The 16,332-nt window shown below is 47.9% G+C and overlaps 1 protein-coding gene across 4 annotated transcripts in view; it reads left to right on the plus strand.

The window, feature by feature from the left end:
- Window positions 1-5,268: 5,268 nt before the first annotated feature.
- Window positions 5,269-16,332, plus strand: part of Acox3 (acyl-CoA oxidase 3, pristanoyl) — a 32,495-nt gene continuing 21,431 nt past the window's right edge. For 3 of the 4 annotated variants that reach the window (XM_040746957.1, XM_040746959.1, XM_040746960.1), the window contains exons 1-7: window positions 5,269-5,415; window positions 6,064-6,192; window positions 12,501-12,661; window positions 13,019-13,252; window positions 13,556-13,630; window positions 14,029-14,118; window positions 15,594-15,737. In XM_040746957.1, coding sequence (XP_040602891.1) covers window positions 12,518-12,661; window positions 13,019-13,252; window positions 13,556-13,630; window positions 14,029-14,118; window positions 15,594-15,737 — 687 coding nt within the window. In that variant the 5' untranslated portion in view covers window positions 5,269-5,415; window positions 6,064-6,192; window positions 12,501-12,517. The remainder of the gene's footprint in view (window positions 5,416-6,063; window positions 6,193-12,500; window positions 12,662-13,018; window positions 13,253-13,555; window positions 13,631-14,028; window positions 14,119-15,593; window positions 15,738-16,332) is intronic. The other variant, XM_040746958.1, reaches the window with a different exon arrangement.

Genomic DNA, 16,332 nt, shown 5'->3' on the forward strand with positions numbered 1-16,332 from the left:
AATGTGCTTCACTGACCCTCTACTCTTGTAAAGAAAAAGGTCCAGCTAAAGAAACACACGCTGAGCAGAGCCAAAGAAACACACTTTGGCCCTACAACCAGAACCAAATAAATGCAATCTGACCCTAAAACCAGTACCAAAAAAACACACCCAGGCCCTAAAATTAAATCCAAAAGGTTAAAAAGGACCAGTGAAAGAAACACACTTTGGCCCTGAAACCAGAGCCAAATCTGACCCTAAACCTATGCAGAAAACCAACTAATACCTGAGCAGGAGATCTAGCCATTCTGAGCGCAGGATTTGAAATCTGACCAATTTCCACCCTGGAAATCTCCCTAGAAAAACACTGCCCCTAAGAAGCCCTATACAAACCCTATGCTTGTTCAGCTTCTGGCTGTTTGGGTAGCCACTCTCCTGGATTCTTCCCTCCCAAGAAAACTCTTGAATGAGATTTGGGTGAGACCTTCTTTTGCGGGAGCAGAGACTGCAGAACAGGGATGTAACACTTTTCTCTGGGGAAACCTTCCCTGGTGAAGCCAAGTTGTTACACCCTGCTGTCAACCTGAACTGGAGTTGAAATGTAACAACTTTGCCAGGGAAACCCTCTCCTGCTGGAGCAGAGCTGGTACACTAGGGAGGCCTTTCACTAAAGCACGGCTGTAAGCTGCTATGCTTACTGTGACCTGTGGTATTCCTTGGATCTCAATTGCCAGAAGACCTTTGCATTTGAGCTGTTACATCCAGTATTCCGTGACTCCTTGGTGCCAAAATACCTTCCTATCTGAGCTGTAACACTCAATATTCTGTGACTCCCGAGTGCCAGAATCCCCATCCATCCCATCTGATCTGTGGAAATGATTACATAACTATGACTCCCAGAGAGCCAGGTTGATCCGTGGACATTTTGAAGCAGCTACACAACAATTACAATTGCTTGCTGCTGAAGCAAATTGCAGCTCCTAAAAGTGACAGTGGGGCAGCAGCAATGACCGCAGCAGGGGAGCTGCAGGAGTGGAGATGGTGGAGCTGTGGGAGCAGCAACAGAAGGGTGGCAGGAGCTGGCAGTGGGTGGTAGCAGAGAGTTGATGATGGTAGCAGCTGCAACGTCAGTGAGGACAGTGTGAGAGAAACAGCAAAGCATTGCAGTGGCAGCAGCTATCACAGTAGTCATAGCAAAAGAAGCAGCTGAAAAGTCAGGGCAGCAAGGTCAGAAATCAGAACATCGGGAAGAAAGAGAGTGTGCAGAGTTGAGGCTGAAGAATGGAAGGCTGTAAAGAGCCAAAGAAAAGCTATAGGCTGCATGAAGAATTCCAGAGAGCTGTTGGGACTGGAGAACCAAGGGTCTCAGACACCCTACACCCGGGAGCTGTAACACCAGTGATGTTAAAGGCTGGAGAATTCTGACACTCTAGACCTACATATAAGAGCTACACTTGTCACTGTAGGACTCAGGGTCCCAGTCCTACACAGATGTAACACTAGAGGGTGCAACTTGTTGTTGCTCACGCTGCATGCTGTCATAAATTCAATGTTAGCATAAGCCAAGGGATACAAAGGCCATCAAAACCTGATAGTCCTTGAAGAACTTTCCTTTTGCCTCCTCATGATGTCTATACAATCAGAGCAAAGGGCCTCAGCCTGCTGAATAGCAAATACCAACCTATTCAGGAGGTTGATCAACAAGTCACTATCCATTGATCCTGGAAAGTAAGGGAGGTGTGTGTGTGTGTGTGTGTGTGTGTGTGTGTGTGTGTGTGTGTGTGTGTAGGGGGATGCAGAGACACAGAGAGAAGCTAGTGACTCAATGTGGCTCCTCTAATCTCAAAGGTACTGAGAGAGAAAATTCAGTGACAAAGTGATTTAAAGAGAAATGATCTGTGCCTTTTCCCAAAATCTTGACTCTGGAATACCTGACTGTCCAAATAAAGGGGTCAGAACCCAACAAAATGCTTCCCCAGGTCACCACAGCTTTCACGGTGGGGAACACAAGCTCATGCCCATATTTGTTGGTATTGGCAAAAATAAAGGGCACAGTTTTCCAGAGAGAATGAATGTTTATCAGGAAGGCTTCACTTGCTTGGGACTGCAGGTAGAAAGCTGGCCATTATTCCTCGTTTTAGTTGCTATTAAAATATAAAGCAGTTATTTGTTATTTGGGAGATTTGTTTGTCTGTTTTTTTTTAGGCAAGGTCTTTCTGTTAGCAAAGTTTCCTGGGCCCTAGAAGCCCAAACAGGTCATGTTAGCAGAGCCTGGATGTCCTGCCACCTTTACCAAAACAAATTAAAGAAACCAAAATTGGTGGATGCTAAGCCAGGGCCTGGGGAAATGGGGCAGAGACTATATGTGCCTCACAGTGAAGTGTGGTGTTGGGGGTGAGAGGACACAGGGCAGTGTGAACAGACACTGGGTTCAGTGGGATAGTTTCCCACAAGTGCTGTGGCAAATGCCTTTACACTGCGTGAATATATGTCACTGTGGCTGGTTTAATAAACAAGCTGACTGGCCAATAGCTGAATAGGATACAGTTAGGCAGGAAAGCCAAACTGAGAATGATGGGATGAGGAAGGCTGGGATGAAAACAGTAGTAGGCAGACACAGAGGAGCAGGAGATGAACGTGCCATGCTAATAAAGGTAACCTGACATGGCAGAGAGTAAATAAGGAATATGGGTTAACCTGAAATGTAAGAGCTAGTTAGTAGTAACCCTAGCTACTGCTGTGCATTTGCAATTAATATAAGCCTTTGTGTTGGTTATTTGGAAGCGGCTGCTGAGGTGGGAAAATTCAGCCTACACACAAGATCCCTTCCCAGGACACCAGCCCACATCAATTGCATGGCTCCTCCTCTTTCCTAGCCTACATCAATTGCATGGCTCCTCCTCTTTCCTAGCCTACATCAATTGCATGGCTCCTCCTCTTTCCTAGCCTACATCAATTGCATGGCTCCTCCTCTTTCCTAGCCTGCATCAATTGCATGGCTCCTCCTCTTTCCTAGCCTGCATCAATTGCATGGCTCCTCCTCTTTCCTAGACCTGGATTTCCAGAAGATTGCCTGAGACTGCAGCAATCCAGTTAAACAGCCTGTACAAACACAAATGTATGTCTTCACCAGTGAGCTAATGCCAAGTCCTGCAGCAAGCCCTTGTTACAAATGGTTTGTGTGAACTTCCCTTTGGTCTTTCCATCATGAGATATGCTGTGATCAGTCACACACATGGCGGGGTTGCAATGCTCTCCTAGTCCCATAGAAGTTCTTTGACTCGAGAGCATGAGCCTGCTTTTCAGGTCAACAACCATAGGATTGAATGGTTGGGTTTATAGTGGGATTTCTCCATCCATTGGTTCACACTGGGAACATTCACAATGATAAACTTCAACATTTGTGTGTTCATCTTACAACCCAGCACCCTTTTCAGGTGCCCACTACTGTACAGGAGTTTACAACTAGAAGGGGGCTGGTGAGCATGGTCCTGGCAGAGCTGTCACCAGCCATGTTCTCTGCTGAGTGTTGTGGTGACCGGTCCCCCATCACTTTCCTGTGAGTCTTGAACTTACAGAGGTGTGATAGGGAAGGTATGGTGAGAGACAAGGGACCAGAGTGTGGGAGTAAACTTTAACAATGTATAGTCAAAGCCAGTGGTGGCACACACCTTCAATCCCAGCACTCGGGAGGCAGAGGCAGGAGGTTCCCTGTGAGTTCAAGGCCAGCCTGGTCTACAGAGATACACAGAAAAACCCTGTCTCAAAAAAAAAAACACAATAAAAAACAATATACAGTCAAGTGTGTTGGCACATACCTGTATTTCTCAACACTTGGAAGACAAAAGCAGAAAGATCAGGGGTTCAAGGCAATCCTGAGCTACATCCCAAATTTGGTGCCAGTCCATGCTACAGGAGACTGTCTCAAACACCACTCCCAACAACAAACAAAAATGTGCAACTACTCACGGGTACCAGTGACAGCCGACAGAACAAGTGACCAAAAAAGGGGGACGGCATGACAGGACAGTAGAATGTGGTGGGGGCAAAAGTGAGGCACCAGGGAGCAGGGGCGGGGTCTGCAGGAAGGCCTCCTGCAGACACTGCCAGGTGGCTCTCAGCTGGGTCATCCCAAGAGCCCTCCTACCTTTGGCAGTCTTATCAGGAAGTAGCTAACGAGGCAAGGGCAAAACCCTTCTTTCCTGCAATATGAGACCCTTCTGTGACCTTAGCACTGTCTGCACTTGAGGAAGGCATGGTCCAGTTCTTTCTCTTACCACTTATCCTGTAGTCTCATTGTCCCCTGGGTCTAACACAGAGGCATCCATGGAGTTCTCTGTCACACACAGGCTAGGCAGTGTCCTAAGACCAGGAGGGGACCATAGAGTTGGGAGGAGCTGGAGGACAGGTGGGTGAATGCTACCAAGAAGTCTTGGATTAAACCAGGTCAGAGCTGAGAATGACAGATTGATTTGTTTACTTCAAAGGATCTTGTTTTGTCAGCCAGCCTGATTTGAAACTCATGATGCCCCTGCCTCAGTTTCCCTGGTGCCAGAATTGTAAGAAAAGTTCACCATTGCACTGGATTGGGCAAGTCTTTAACCCAGCCATCACAGAAAGACTGAAATGATGGTATCTAAACATGTTGAGCGAGCCCTGGGAAGGGCTGGGCAGAAGCAGAGAACTGGAGAATTGGGGTGGAGGAGCCCCACTGGGGAGGAGAGACAGTATATGCTTTGTAAGTTTCCTCTATGAGCTTACCTACTGCAACGACACCTCTCCTCCACAGAACTGATCGTCAACAGCTCTGTTTCCCCCACCCATCCATCCAACTCCATTGCCACAGTTGCTGCTGCTATTATTATTATTATTGTGTAATATGTGCAGGCACGAATGTGCCAAAGAATGCTCCTGGAGTTTGGAGAAGCTCTTTTAGGAGTATTATTGTACAAGTTCCTGGTAAGGAGGTCCCCCTGGGAAATTAGGAGCAATTCTGGGTAAAGTGCATCTCAAAGGAGCCGCGGTCCCACTCCCCCCGAAAGTGCCCTCCAGAGCCTCAAGAGGCCTGGACCAAAACAGGACAGCTTTGACCTGGGCCGAGGGCGTAAGCCCCATGGTTCTAACCAGGCCGAGAGCCACCGGGACGAAATCCTGTAACTCCAAACTCGGAACCGCATCCGAGCTGAGTCTTCACATCTGCACTTTCCTGTTACCAGTCGGCACGGACTGATGACGTACAGCAGCCAGCCGCTACTTGGGGCAATGGGGGGAGGGAAGGGAGCGTCTCGGTGGGATGACGCCACACTCCAGGATGGGCGGGCGGATGTCAGATAGGCTTCGCCTGCCTTATCCTCAGACACAAGGACACTCTTGATCGACAGTGTGCGCAGGACGCCAGAGTGACTAATACCGCCAACCCCAAGCTGGATCTGATCAGTGAGGACTTGCGGGACCCGGGAGATTCAGGACGGGACAGGGGTTTGCTGGAATTTGCACTCTGCCCCGAGGTCATGCTCTCTAGTGAGAGAAAGAGCTGACCGCAGCTTTTAGAGACTGCACCTCCGCAGGGAGCTATCCTAAGACAGAATTTGAGCAAAATTAGCTGTAGATTGAATTCGTTTGTAGTGTTTAGGGGCTGCTCCCCAGTGGGTCTAGGCAGGGTACTATTCATGCTTCTCAGGTGCACTGAACTCTGGACATAGGGAATTCTTAGGAAGCGGGCTGCCACTAATCCATATCCAAGACCTTAATGGTCTCAGTTGCCCAGGCTGGCTTTAAACTCTATCCTCCTGGCTCAGGAGTCTTGGCAGTAATCAGGACAATAGGCTAGTCCATTATGTCCAGCATGAAACTGAATTTTTGAAGTGGAAACGAGGGATAGAGACAAGTGGAGTCTCCACTTTGTTGGAGACTGAAGCAGAGAGGAAATTTGCCCATAAGGCCAGGTGAACTGGGATCTCCCAGGTGGCAAGTTACAGTCTGATAAGAAAATGTGTAGTGTTTGTTGTTTGTTGGGTCTGGTCTGTTGGGGCTGTGCATACAGGACTTCACCAAAACTAAGGTCTCATGTTTTGTTTTAAATAGAGAGAAAGACTGAAGGAAACATCAGAACAATACCGAAGCATATCAAGGTGTCCCAGGAACTTTCTAGGCAGATATTGCCCTGTGTGCCCACATCTTTGCTTCCGAGAAACAGGGTAGCAAAACAACTCGGTAAGGCCACTGGACTGGTAAACTATTGGAATTGGAGCCAAGGCAACACGGCTCTGCGGGATGTTTGTGACAGCTGTACCACAGTGTAGCTGTGTTGGTGACCTCAGGTGGCATGGGACCTTTGGGAGTTGGTGAGGATCTGGGACCTAGAGCAAAGCAGGCTGCTCCTTTGTTACAGATGTTTTTAGGTAAGATGAAATCACGCTCTCTTGTTGCCTGTGATGGCATGCATTAGGGTTCTCTAAAGGAAAAAAACTGATAGAATAATGTAAAGGAAGGCTTTTGCAGCCTATGCGTGGGAAACATGATACCAACAGGTTTTGCCTTTTATCCTTCTCCCTGTTGCTAAAAAATCGTTTCACATTCCTAAAGCTAGCCACCAAGGTCTGTTTCCTTCTTTAGCCACTTCCTCCTCCTGAGGCTGACAACCAAGGTACAACTCTCAAAGTATCAAAGTCCAGCAATCAAAAGCCCCCTTTTGACTATGCTAGTTAACCTGTTCAATTAAAATCAAACACCTCTTCCTCACATGGGGTTTCCCCTTTTCCTTTTATAAGCTGCCATGTGCCATTTGTAACATCTGTCTCCTCTCTATCCAGAGGTAGTCCTTTGTTCCTCTGAGGCAAATATCCCTTTCCCCTCTCCCTTGCCCTCTTTCTCCCCTCCCCCTTGTCTCCTATCCCTGTCTTTGTCCCTCTGGGACAAAAAAAAATCTCCTTTGTGCTGAGAACTTGGTCTTGGTGTGTTCTGTGCTGACTTTAGTCCTTTCAATATATATTCACATATGTATATAAACTATATATATATTTAGATCGGCTTACAGGATATGGACTGGATAATATAGTAATGGCTGCCTCACTCCGAGAGGCCAAGAATCCTGTCGCTGCTCTGTCCACAAGGCTGGATAGTTCAACAGTCCCAGTTTGGGGTCCTAGGAGATTCCTGGGGAGCTCCTAGTCTTTAGCCTTTGTTGGAATCCTGAAGAAGCTGGTTCCAACACCAGAAAAGGAATGCCTCAGCAGCAGAATAGATGAACTTGCCAGTGAAAGTGAGAGCAAGCAGGCAAAAAGAAAAGTTGCTTCCATGTCCCTCCAACTGGGAGGGTTCACCAGAAGGGGCTTTGCTATTTCAGAGAATCTGAACAAGAGCATCTTCACAGGAATGACCAGAAGCTTGTGTTTTAGTTGATTGTAGGTGCAGGCAAGCTGGCCCTCAGGATTAGCCATCATATGCCTTATCCGAGAATATTTCGCAACTACAAGATAACAGAGATTAGCTTCTCCATCATCTTCTAAGAATTTGATAGGTCTAGTTTGTGTGTGTACATCTGTGCCATGGGAAAGTAATTTTTGTGTATGTGAGAGCCTTGTCCTTTCATACGGAGCTGTCCACAGTTGTTGAAAAGACTGCTTCTTCTCACTCAATTATTCTGGCATTCTAGACAAGCAACTGGCAATAACTGCAAAGGTTTCTTTGTTGTTCTTTTTGTGTTTGTCAGGGTCTCATGTAGCTCAGACTGGCCTTGAATTCACTAGATAACCAAGGCTGACTTTTAACACCAAATCCTCCTGCCTCTGCCTCACAAGTGCTGGGATTACAGGTGTATAGCCCATGACAGGTGTGGGAGATATGTATGTGTGTCTGTATATATAATATATATCATATATGTTTTGGAATATTATTTTAAGGTGTGTTACGTTTGTTTATGCTGTGGAACATTTGTTTAACTCTGTGAAGCTGTGATTCTTTGTCTGTCTAAAACACCTGATGGTCTAAAAAAGAGCTGGACGGCCAATATCGAGGCAGGAGAAAGGACAGGTGGGGCTGGCAGGCATAGAGAATAAATAGGAGGAGAAATCTGGAAAGAGAAGAGAAGTAAGACAGAACAAGGAGAGGAGGACATCAGGGGCCAGCCACCCAGCTGCACAGCGAGCCGTGGAGAAAGAAGTAAAGAAAGGATTACAGAAAGAAAGAAAAAGTCCAGAGGAAAAGATAGATGGGATAATTTAAGATAAGAAAAACTGGCTAGAAACAAGCCAAGCTAAGGCTGGGCATTTCTAAGTAAGAATTAACCCTCTGTGTGTTATTTATTTGTGATCTGGGTGGCATGCCCCCAAAGAGTAAAGAGGCAAAAGAACAAAAATGAAGAGTAAAAGCCAACAACAGCACACACATATATTTCATGTGTGTAGATCAAGCTCTATCCATCAGCCTTGATGACCAGCACTTTGACCTACTGAACCACCTTGCACCTTCACCCCTTAAATTTTTTAAAAATTCTGTTTTATTCATTTATTCATTCCTCTGGGGCAGAGGCTCACGTGCATACCATAGCATGCATGCAGGCAGGGGTGAGGGGGTGCCATCGTAGAACAAACTAGGAGAGTTGGTTCTTGCACTCTACCATGTGGGCCTCCAGAATTGAACTCAGATCTCCAGGCTTGACAGCAAATGCCTTTATGACTGAGCCATCTTGCTAGCTTTTTTTTGGGGGGTCTGGAACTCTAGTCCATGGGATGATGTTTCCATGTTTAGCTTGGGTCTTCCCTCAGTTAAAGCTCTCTGGAAACAACCTCAGGTACACCCCGAGATAAGTTTTCTATGAGATTCCAGATCCAGTCAAGTTGACAGTAAGGTTTGACCACCACAGAAGGTGAAAACAGAGAAGACTATGTAGTGATATTTTGTTTACGATTTAACAAATAAAGCTTGCCTGAAGATCAGAGTGCAAAGCTAGCCACACTAGTTAGCCATAGAGGCCAGGCAGTGGTGACACGCACCTTTAATTCCAGCACTTGGGAGACCTAGGCAGATGGATCTCTGTTAGTTCAAGGCCACCCTGGGCTACAGGACGTTGATCCAGTTCTAAAAGAGAAATGAAGCCCACACAGGGTGATCCCAGCACTTGGAGTGACGTGCCTTTTTATTATTATTATTTTGTCACAGTCATTTATGTTTTATTTGAACTTCTGAATATACATTTGTTAAATTGGTACTTAATTTTTTACCTTGTTTTTATTGAGCTATACATTTTTCTCCATTTCCCTTCCCTCCTCTCCTCTCCCTTCCCACTCTCCCCTATACCCCTCATGCTCCCAATGGACTCAGGACACCGTGTCTTTTTCCCCTCCATAGGCAGATCCATGTATGTCTCTCTTAGGGTCCCCTTTGTTGCCTAGGTTCTCTGGGCTGGTTATCCTTTCCTTTATATCTAATATCCACTTATAAGTGAGTACATGTTATATTTGTCTTTCTGAGTTTGGGTTACTTCACTTAGAATTATTTTTTCTAGTTTTGTCCATTTGCCTGCAAATTTCAAGATGTCATTGTTTTGTTTTGGTTTTTGGTTTTTGGAGACAGTGTTTCTCTGTATTGTCTTGGAAGCTGTCCTGGAACTAGCTCTGTAGACCAGGCTGGCCTCTACTCAGAGAGATCCACCTGCCTCTGACTCCTGAGTGCTGGGATTAAAGGCGTGTGCCACCAAAGCCCGGCTTTGTTTTTTGTTTTGTTTTGTTTTTTAACCTCTGAGTAGTACCCCATTGTGTAAATGTACCACATTTTCTTTATCCATTCTTTGGTTGAGGGGCATCTAGGTTGTTCACAGGTTCTGGCTATTATGAATAATGCAGCCATGAATTTAATTATGCAAATATCCATGTGGTGTGAGTGTGCAATCCTCCAGGCATATACTCAAAAGTGGTGTTGCTGGGGCTTATTGACACGTCTTTAGTTCCAGAACTAAAGAAATGGAGACAGGAGTGATATGATTGGACAGAGAGAGGAATATAAGGCAGGAGAAGACGAGAGAGACGCAGTCTGAGGACAGGATCACCCCTTGGTCTGAGCATTGGTAGAGGTGAGAACTCTAGTGGCTGGCTGCTCTGCTTCTCTGCTTTTCAGGCAGGTTTTATTTGTTAGATCATAAACAAAATATTACTGCAAGAAGATTTATGTGGACCGGATTTGTCAAACTAGAATTGCCTGTGGCTGTTTGTATGTTGTGCATACAGGTGGCCACAGCCCCCTATTGCTTATCTCTGATGATGTCTTTGCTGCTGACCTTAGCTGCTAGCCACTGCTACTGACTGGTGTTTCTAGAAGGCTGATTATTGAAGTAGTTCATTTGGATCTTGGAGGTGTTCCAAATGATATTCATTTAATTAATCACTCTCCTCACAGCTGCCAAAATCTTAGCTATCTGACTACAGCAGTGGTCCTCAAACCTTCCTAATACTGTAACCCTTTAATACACTTCCTTATGTTGTGGTGACCTCCCAACCATAAAATTTTTTTTCATTTCTACTTCATAACTATAATCTTACTACTGTTATGAATCATAATGCAAATACCTGTGTTTTCTGATAGTCTTATGTGTTCCCTGTGAAAGAGTCATTTGACCCCCAAAGGGGTCATGACCCATGAGTTGAGAAATGCTGGTCTACAGGATGGTTTTGAGTTTCTTTCCTAAACTGGAGCAGGATTGTTAGAAGCCATTCTTACTTGCAGTGTAGTCAGTTATAATTGTCTGCTTTAGAAGCAGTGTGTTAGAAACAAGAATATGTAGCAAGCAGAAATGCCCAGCATGTGTTCCCCTACCAGGGAAAAGTCTTGTGGAAACTAGCCACTGGTCCCTGTCATTGGCCTTGTTTCTTGGAGCCTTCATGCCTCTTACCAGACCTGTGACTGTCTCATACCCAGTAGCAGACATTGTGCCTCTATCCGTAGTACTGCAAGCTTCACTGTTTGTTTGTTTTAATATATAATTTTGTGTATGTGTATGTGCCTGCATGTATGTCTATGAACCACTTGTGTACAGGTACATAACACTTCATTGTTTGTTTGTTTTAATCATAATTCTGTGTGTGTGTGTGTGCTTGCAAGTATGTCTATGAACCACATGTGTACGGGAGCCCAAGGAGGTCAGAGAAGTGTTAGATGTCCTGGAACTGGAGACATTTGTAAGCCAGGATGTAGGCACTGGAGACGAAATCCATGTCCTCTGCAAGCACAGTAAGTGCTTTTGAACACTGGGTCATTTCTCCAGCCCTGGCTTCATTGTTTTAACCTTTACCTTCCCTTTTAAACTTGCGTCCTTTTCCACTGTAGCATATGCGAATAACGTAGTTTCCACAGTGACTCTGTGAGCTAACTCCCACTTATGTATTCCTATATTACGTCTGGTTTGTGATGGGTCTTGATGTCCCCTGATCAAAATTGAGCCTTCTCTTTCCTGGGAGCAGATGGTGGAAGTTTTCCAGTCCTGTCAGTCTTTACAAGGACATAGTTTTTCTTTCTGGAACTTTCTGTTGTCCTTCCCTTTGCCTCTCCTTGGGCCCTTTCTCTAGTCTTTGACTATGTTTCCTCCGTCTGGCCTTGGATTTAGCAGCTCACGTTTCTGTAGGGACAACCTTCTTGGCTCAGAGTTGGGGAAGGTGTTGTAGGACTGGATCTGTGAGGGCAGGTGTTCAGCCATGCCATGCCCCTGCTTTCTCTGTCACATAGGAAAACACTACCTGCACTGTGACCACAAACTGGAGGCCAGCCCTAGACCATTTGAACAGTTACCCCAATGGATACCAAAGTTGTTTGGGTCTCCTTGCCTGGATTTAGCTCTCAGATTCTTGTTGGCCAGAGCATAGGTCTTTTGCCTCTATGATGTGATGAATCAGATCTCTGGAAGAGGATCCAATTTGTCCAGAGAATTCCAGAACAGTCCTTTAGTGAAAAGCATCTACCTGCATTGTGAGTGGGATGGCTGAGTGTTGAGTACAGACCAACATTAGTCACAGCCTCTGTGTTCAGTGGCCAGTGTCTGGGTGAGCAGGGACATCATGTGCTGTACGCAGCCAGATTCCAGAGGGGAAGCTCCCTGCCTCTGGGCCCAGTGATCCATAAGGGACCTCAACTTCCTGATACCTGAAAGACCAGTTTCCTCGGGATGGACTCTTTGCAGCTACCTGGTCTGTCACACCCTGTTTACCTCAGCCCTCCTTCCCACTCCTTCTGCAGAGGCACAGATCTGCCTTGTGTCCTCACTGCCTGGTCAGGAGTGCAGTCCAGGAGAGCAGTGCCATCCTTGAGGGGAGTGCTGCCTTGCCCTCCCTTTGGGACATCAGTGCCTCCATACTGATGCTTTGCTGCCTCTGCTGCTGTTGCTTGGGAGGCACTGGTCCCATACAAGCGGGCAAAGAGAGGTTCATTCTCCAAAGTCTTGAAGATGGTTTTCTGTGAACACAGGGCACAGGATGCCAACTTGAGATCAAAGGTGGGGTTTCACTCTTGTTCTAATATGGTGTGGCTGTTCACAGTGCAGGTTGGCAATACCATGGAATCTACACCAGAAGAAAGAGACGGTGCTTTATGGCCAGACATCCCCAGGGGCCCCCTTAGTGCCTACAGAGAAAGAGCTTCCTTCAGCTCCAAGGAGCTGCTGCTTTTCTGGGATGGTGAGGATGTACTCCACTTCAAGGTGAGGTCCGTGCAGAGTTTGCGCATGTCTTTATTCCCTGGCAGAAGTGACTTTGAAGTTCTGAAGCCCTGTGGCTTTCCTGGCCCTAATGGCTCTGTAGGATGGGTAGTTCTTGGGACAGTGTGAGTCTGTCTCCTCTTACCCCAAGATGGGTCCCAGGATGCCAGAAGGAAGGAGTGGACAAGATTTTGGAATTCTTATATCCTCCTCTCAGCTGGGGTGGGTGTTTTCATGTGGGAGATTCTGGGTCAGACTGGGTCCCAGGCAGCCATGGCCCTGAGAGAAACCAAATGCATAAGAGCATGTGAAACCCCACCTTTGGCCGTCAAGTTGGCATCCTGTGCCCTGTGTTCACAGAAAACCATCTTCAAGACTTTGGAGAATGACCCTCTCTTTGCCCGCTCATATGGGACCGATCTGCCTCTAGAGAAGCAACGGGAGCTGAACTTCCTCCGCTGCAAGCGGGTCTTGGAGCATGGCTTCTTCCAGGTGGAAGAACTGTTGAAGGAGCCCCTGAAGATCCCGGCATTGATCCACTGCCTGGGCATGTACGACTGGTCCCTGGCTAACAAATGCGCCCTCCACATGCTGGTGAGTGTGAGGTAGAGAACAGGGAACCCAGGTCCACACTGGGCCACACACATCAGACACAAACTACAGCCACATGGCTCCTAAAATATCCAGGATTTAAGATTAAGTGACAAGGCCAGATTTTTAGCTTTCAGTGCAAATTTGGGTTTATCCATGGGTTCTTGGATAAAATATATTCATTCAAAATGTAGTACAGCAAGGTGAAGAGCATGTGGGGTAGGTGTGAGGTGTGCCTGCCCTGAGCCAGGAGTGGCAGCACCCACCCACACCCACACCCACACCCCCATCTATGGTATATTTCAGGTTTTTGGATCCGCAATTTTCAATTCTGGTTCTGAGCAGCGTCTCAAGTACCTTGAAAAGATCTATAGCTTGGAGGTGAGTCGTCCACAGTGAGCTGTGAGACCAGTGTCATTGCCATACTTAGCCACAGGGGAGGGCTGGGAGGCCAGGCTCTGCTTTTCTAAGTGCCCTCAGACTGGCACTCCTCCTTGCCCACTGTGTTTGGCTGTGGACTTGGCTTTCCTGTCTGACCGAATGCCCCCATGGCCTCCTCTGACTATAAAAGTCTTTGCAGCCTGTACTCAACATAGGCTGCTGCCAGCAGGTGGGAGTGGTATCTGGTGCAGCAGGGGGACTCAGTCATGCCATAGTTACATAGGCAGGGAGAGGAGTACCCGGGCTCCTGGCCATTCCGTGTTGGTGGAATGGCCGCTGAGGGAATACACACAGGAACGCATCATACCCCTGGCATCACTTTGTACTTTGATGTTTAGATTTTTGGCTGTTTTGCTCTGACTGAACTGAGTCATGGGAGTAACACCAAGGCCATGCGAACAACAGCTCACTACGATCCTGCCACTCAGGTAGGTTCTGGATTTTGGACCCAGGGTGCAGCACATGAAATGTTGTGAATGAACAACAATTAATCAAGAGTGTTATCCCCTTACACTCTCATTAGAGGTCACTGTCAGATGCCTCTGAGAACATGCCTTGTGCTGAGGCATGAAGCCTTTACCTTCCATGCTGAGCAGATGGGTTTGCGGACACATAGAGGGTCAGATCCTCGTGCTACATGAAGTGTTCCAAGGGAGGGTGCTTCTTCCTGGCCTCAGTCCTGGGCCTGCCTTGCCTGTATGCTCATGGGGCTTTTGGTGGCTGAGCAGCCTGCTCCGCCCATTGCTGCCTAGACCTCTGCTCCTCGCCCCGTTTCTGGCATCCTTGTGACACCCATGTTGCCGACCACTGTTGGGGCATTGCTGGGCACTGTTCTGTGTGGATACTGCCTTCTGCAGGGAGCCACTGTGGGGACAGGCTGCAACTGGTTCTCTAGGAGCTCCTAGAATGCAGGGTGGGAGGGACATGGGTCTCACACGTCGGGGTTGGTCAGTGCTGAGAGGGGTGTGGAAGCCCCCTTTCTCCACTGTCTAAGGCTTGTGCTCCGCGGGCACCTTCCTCGTGTGCACCTTCCTCGTGTGCAGTTGGGAGTCTCAACCCTCCTCAACCTCCCCGTTACCTGGGATGTGGGAGAGAGAGGGTCTGTGTGCTGGAAAGGAAGCTCCGCCCTTGCTCACTGTCCATTCATCCACATGGCTGACTGAACTCTGGCCTGAGCTGCTGTATGGTGAACATAGGACAAATCATACCGTGTGCAGCCCTGCAAGGGCAGAGACAAGGAGGGAGGGACCGCCATGCAGGCTGTCATACTTGCCTGCTTCTTGACCAAGATTTTCCTCTTTGTCTTGCTAATTCCTTGACCCTGTCTGCTCCTACTCTGCTCTGGGGCCTGGGACTGCTGTGGGACTTCTATGGGTGGGAAGCTGGTGCTGACTGGTAGCAAAGGGCCCAAGGACATACTTTAGGCCGTGGGGCAGTTACTGACTCAGCAGAAGCAGAGCTTGCCTCAGACATCCCTGCCAGCGACGTGCGGCTCCAGCTCACGCAGCAGTGCGTGCCTCGCCTGTTCACTTCCAAAGACGCTCTCTGCGGGTGCCAGTACATTCAGAGCAACAGAAGGAAAGCAGGCCCCTTCATTAGCAGTCCAGGGGGGTTGTGGCAAGAAGGGAAACAGGCCTCTACTGACAGAGTGTGGTCGGGGTCAGCCTCTGCAGGCGAGTGCCAGCCAGCAGTCCACTGTGTGAGAGACTGCGCCTCATTTTCTGTTCCCCCCAAGTGACCCTGGAACAAGAATAAAGTCAGCTTGGCCCACACAGGCGAAAAAGTGTTCAGTCCCTTCTCACCGTTGGCTCAGAAGCTTGAGCAGAGGAGTCAGCCTGCTGCAGAGGACAAGGCGTTCTCTGCTCTCGGTTGCCCGTTACAAGGCTGCCCTCTCCCTTCACAGGAGTTCATCATTCACTCCCCGGATTTCGAGGCTGCCAAATTTTGGGTGGGCAACATGGGCAAGACAGCAACGCACGCGGTGGTGTTTGCTCAGCTGTACATGCCAGATGGCAAGTGCCATGGGCTGCATTCCTTCCTGGTGCAGGTAAGACCTGGGTGGGACTGTCCCCCAGGTAGACAGTCACTTGCAGCCACAGGCACGGGGTTGTCAAGCACAGATGTGCACTGCTGTAGAAGACACCGTGCTGACACCCGGCTTCCTGCAGCACGCCTCGCTTTCAGACCACAGGCTGCAGTGCTGCTGGAGTCTCTGTGAGTGGTGCTAAAAGCATCCAGCAGGCCTGTCGCCATGGCACACATCTGTAATCCCTGCACTCAGGAGGCTGAGGCAGCATTATGATTTTGAGGCAAATCTTGGCCTATTGTAGTAGATCCTGTCTCAAAAATCAAAATCAACAGCTGCCGTAAGAGAAGCTCAGTGGTACCTCACCCTCCCCTCCAGCAGGATGCCTGTACTCAGGGCACCTCAGTGACATCTCTCCTCCCCCTCCAGCAGGGCACCTGTATAGAGGGCACAGCCCATGCTTGCCCTGCAGGGTTGACAGTCTTCTACATATCATGGGAAATGGAAGATGAATTTGCACAATTAATATTTATGAGTTAAGCATGGCCTTAGCTATTTTTGCCTTTCACTTTGGAACTCTTTCCAGATGGAACTGGAAACTGGCAGTAGTCAATGC

Source organism: Mesocricetus auratus, unplaced genomic scaffold (assembly GCF_017639785.1).
Source record: "Mesocricetus auratus isolate SY011 unplaced genomic scaffold, BCM_Maur_2.0 Super-Scaffold_100006, whole genome shotgun sequence".
Classification (NCBI taxonomy): domain Eukaryota; kingdom Metazoa; phylum Chordata; class Mammalia; order Rodentia; family Cricetidae; genus Mesocricetus; species Mesocricetus auratus.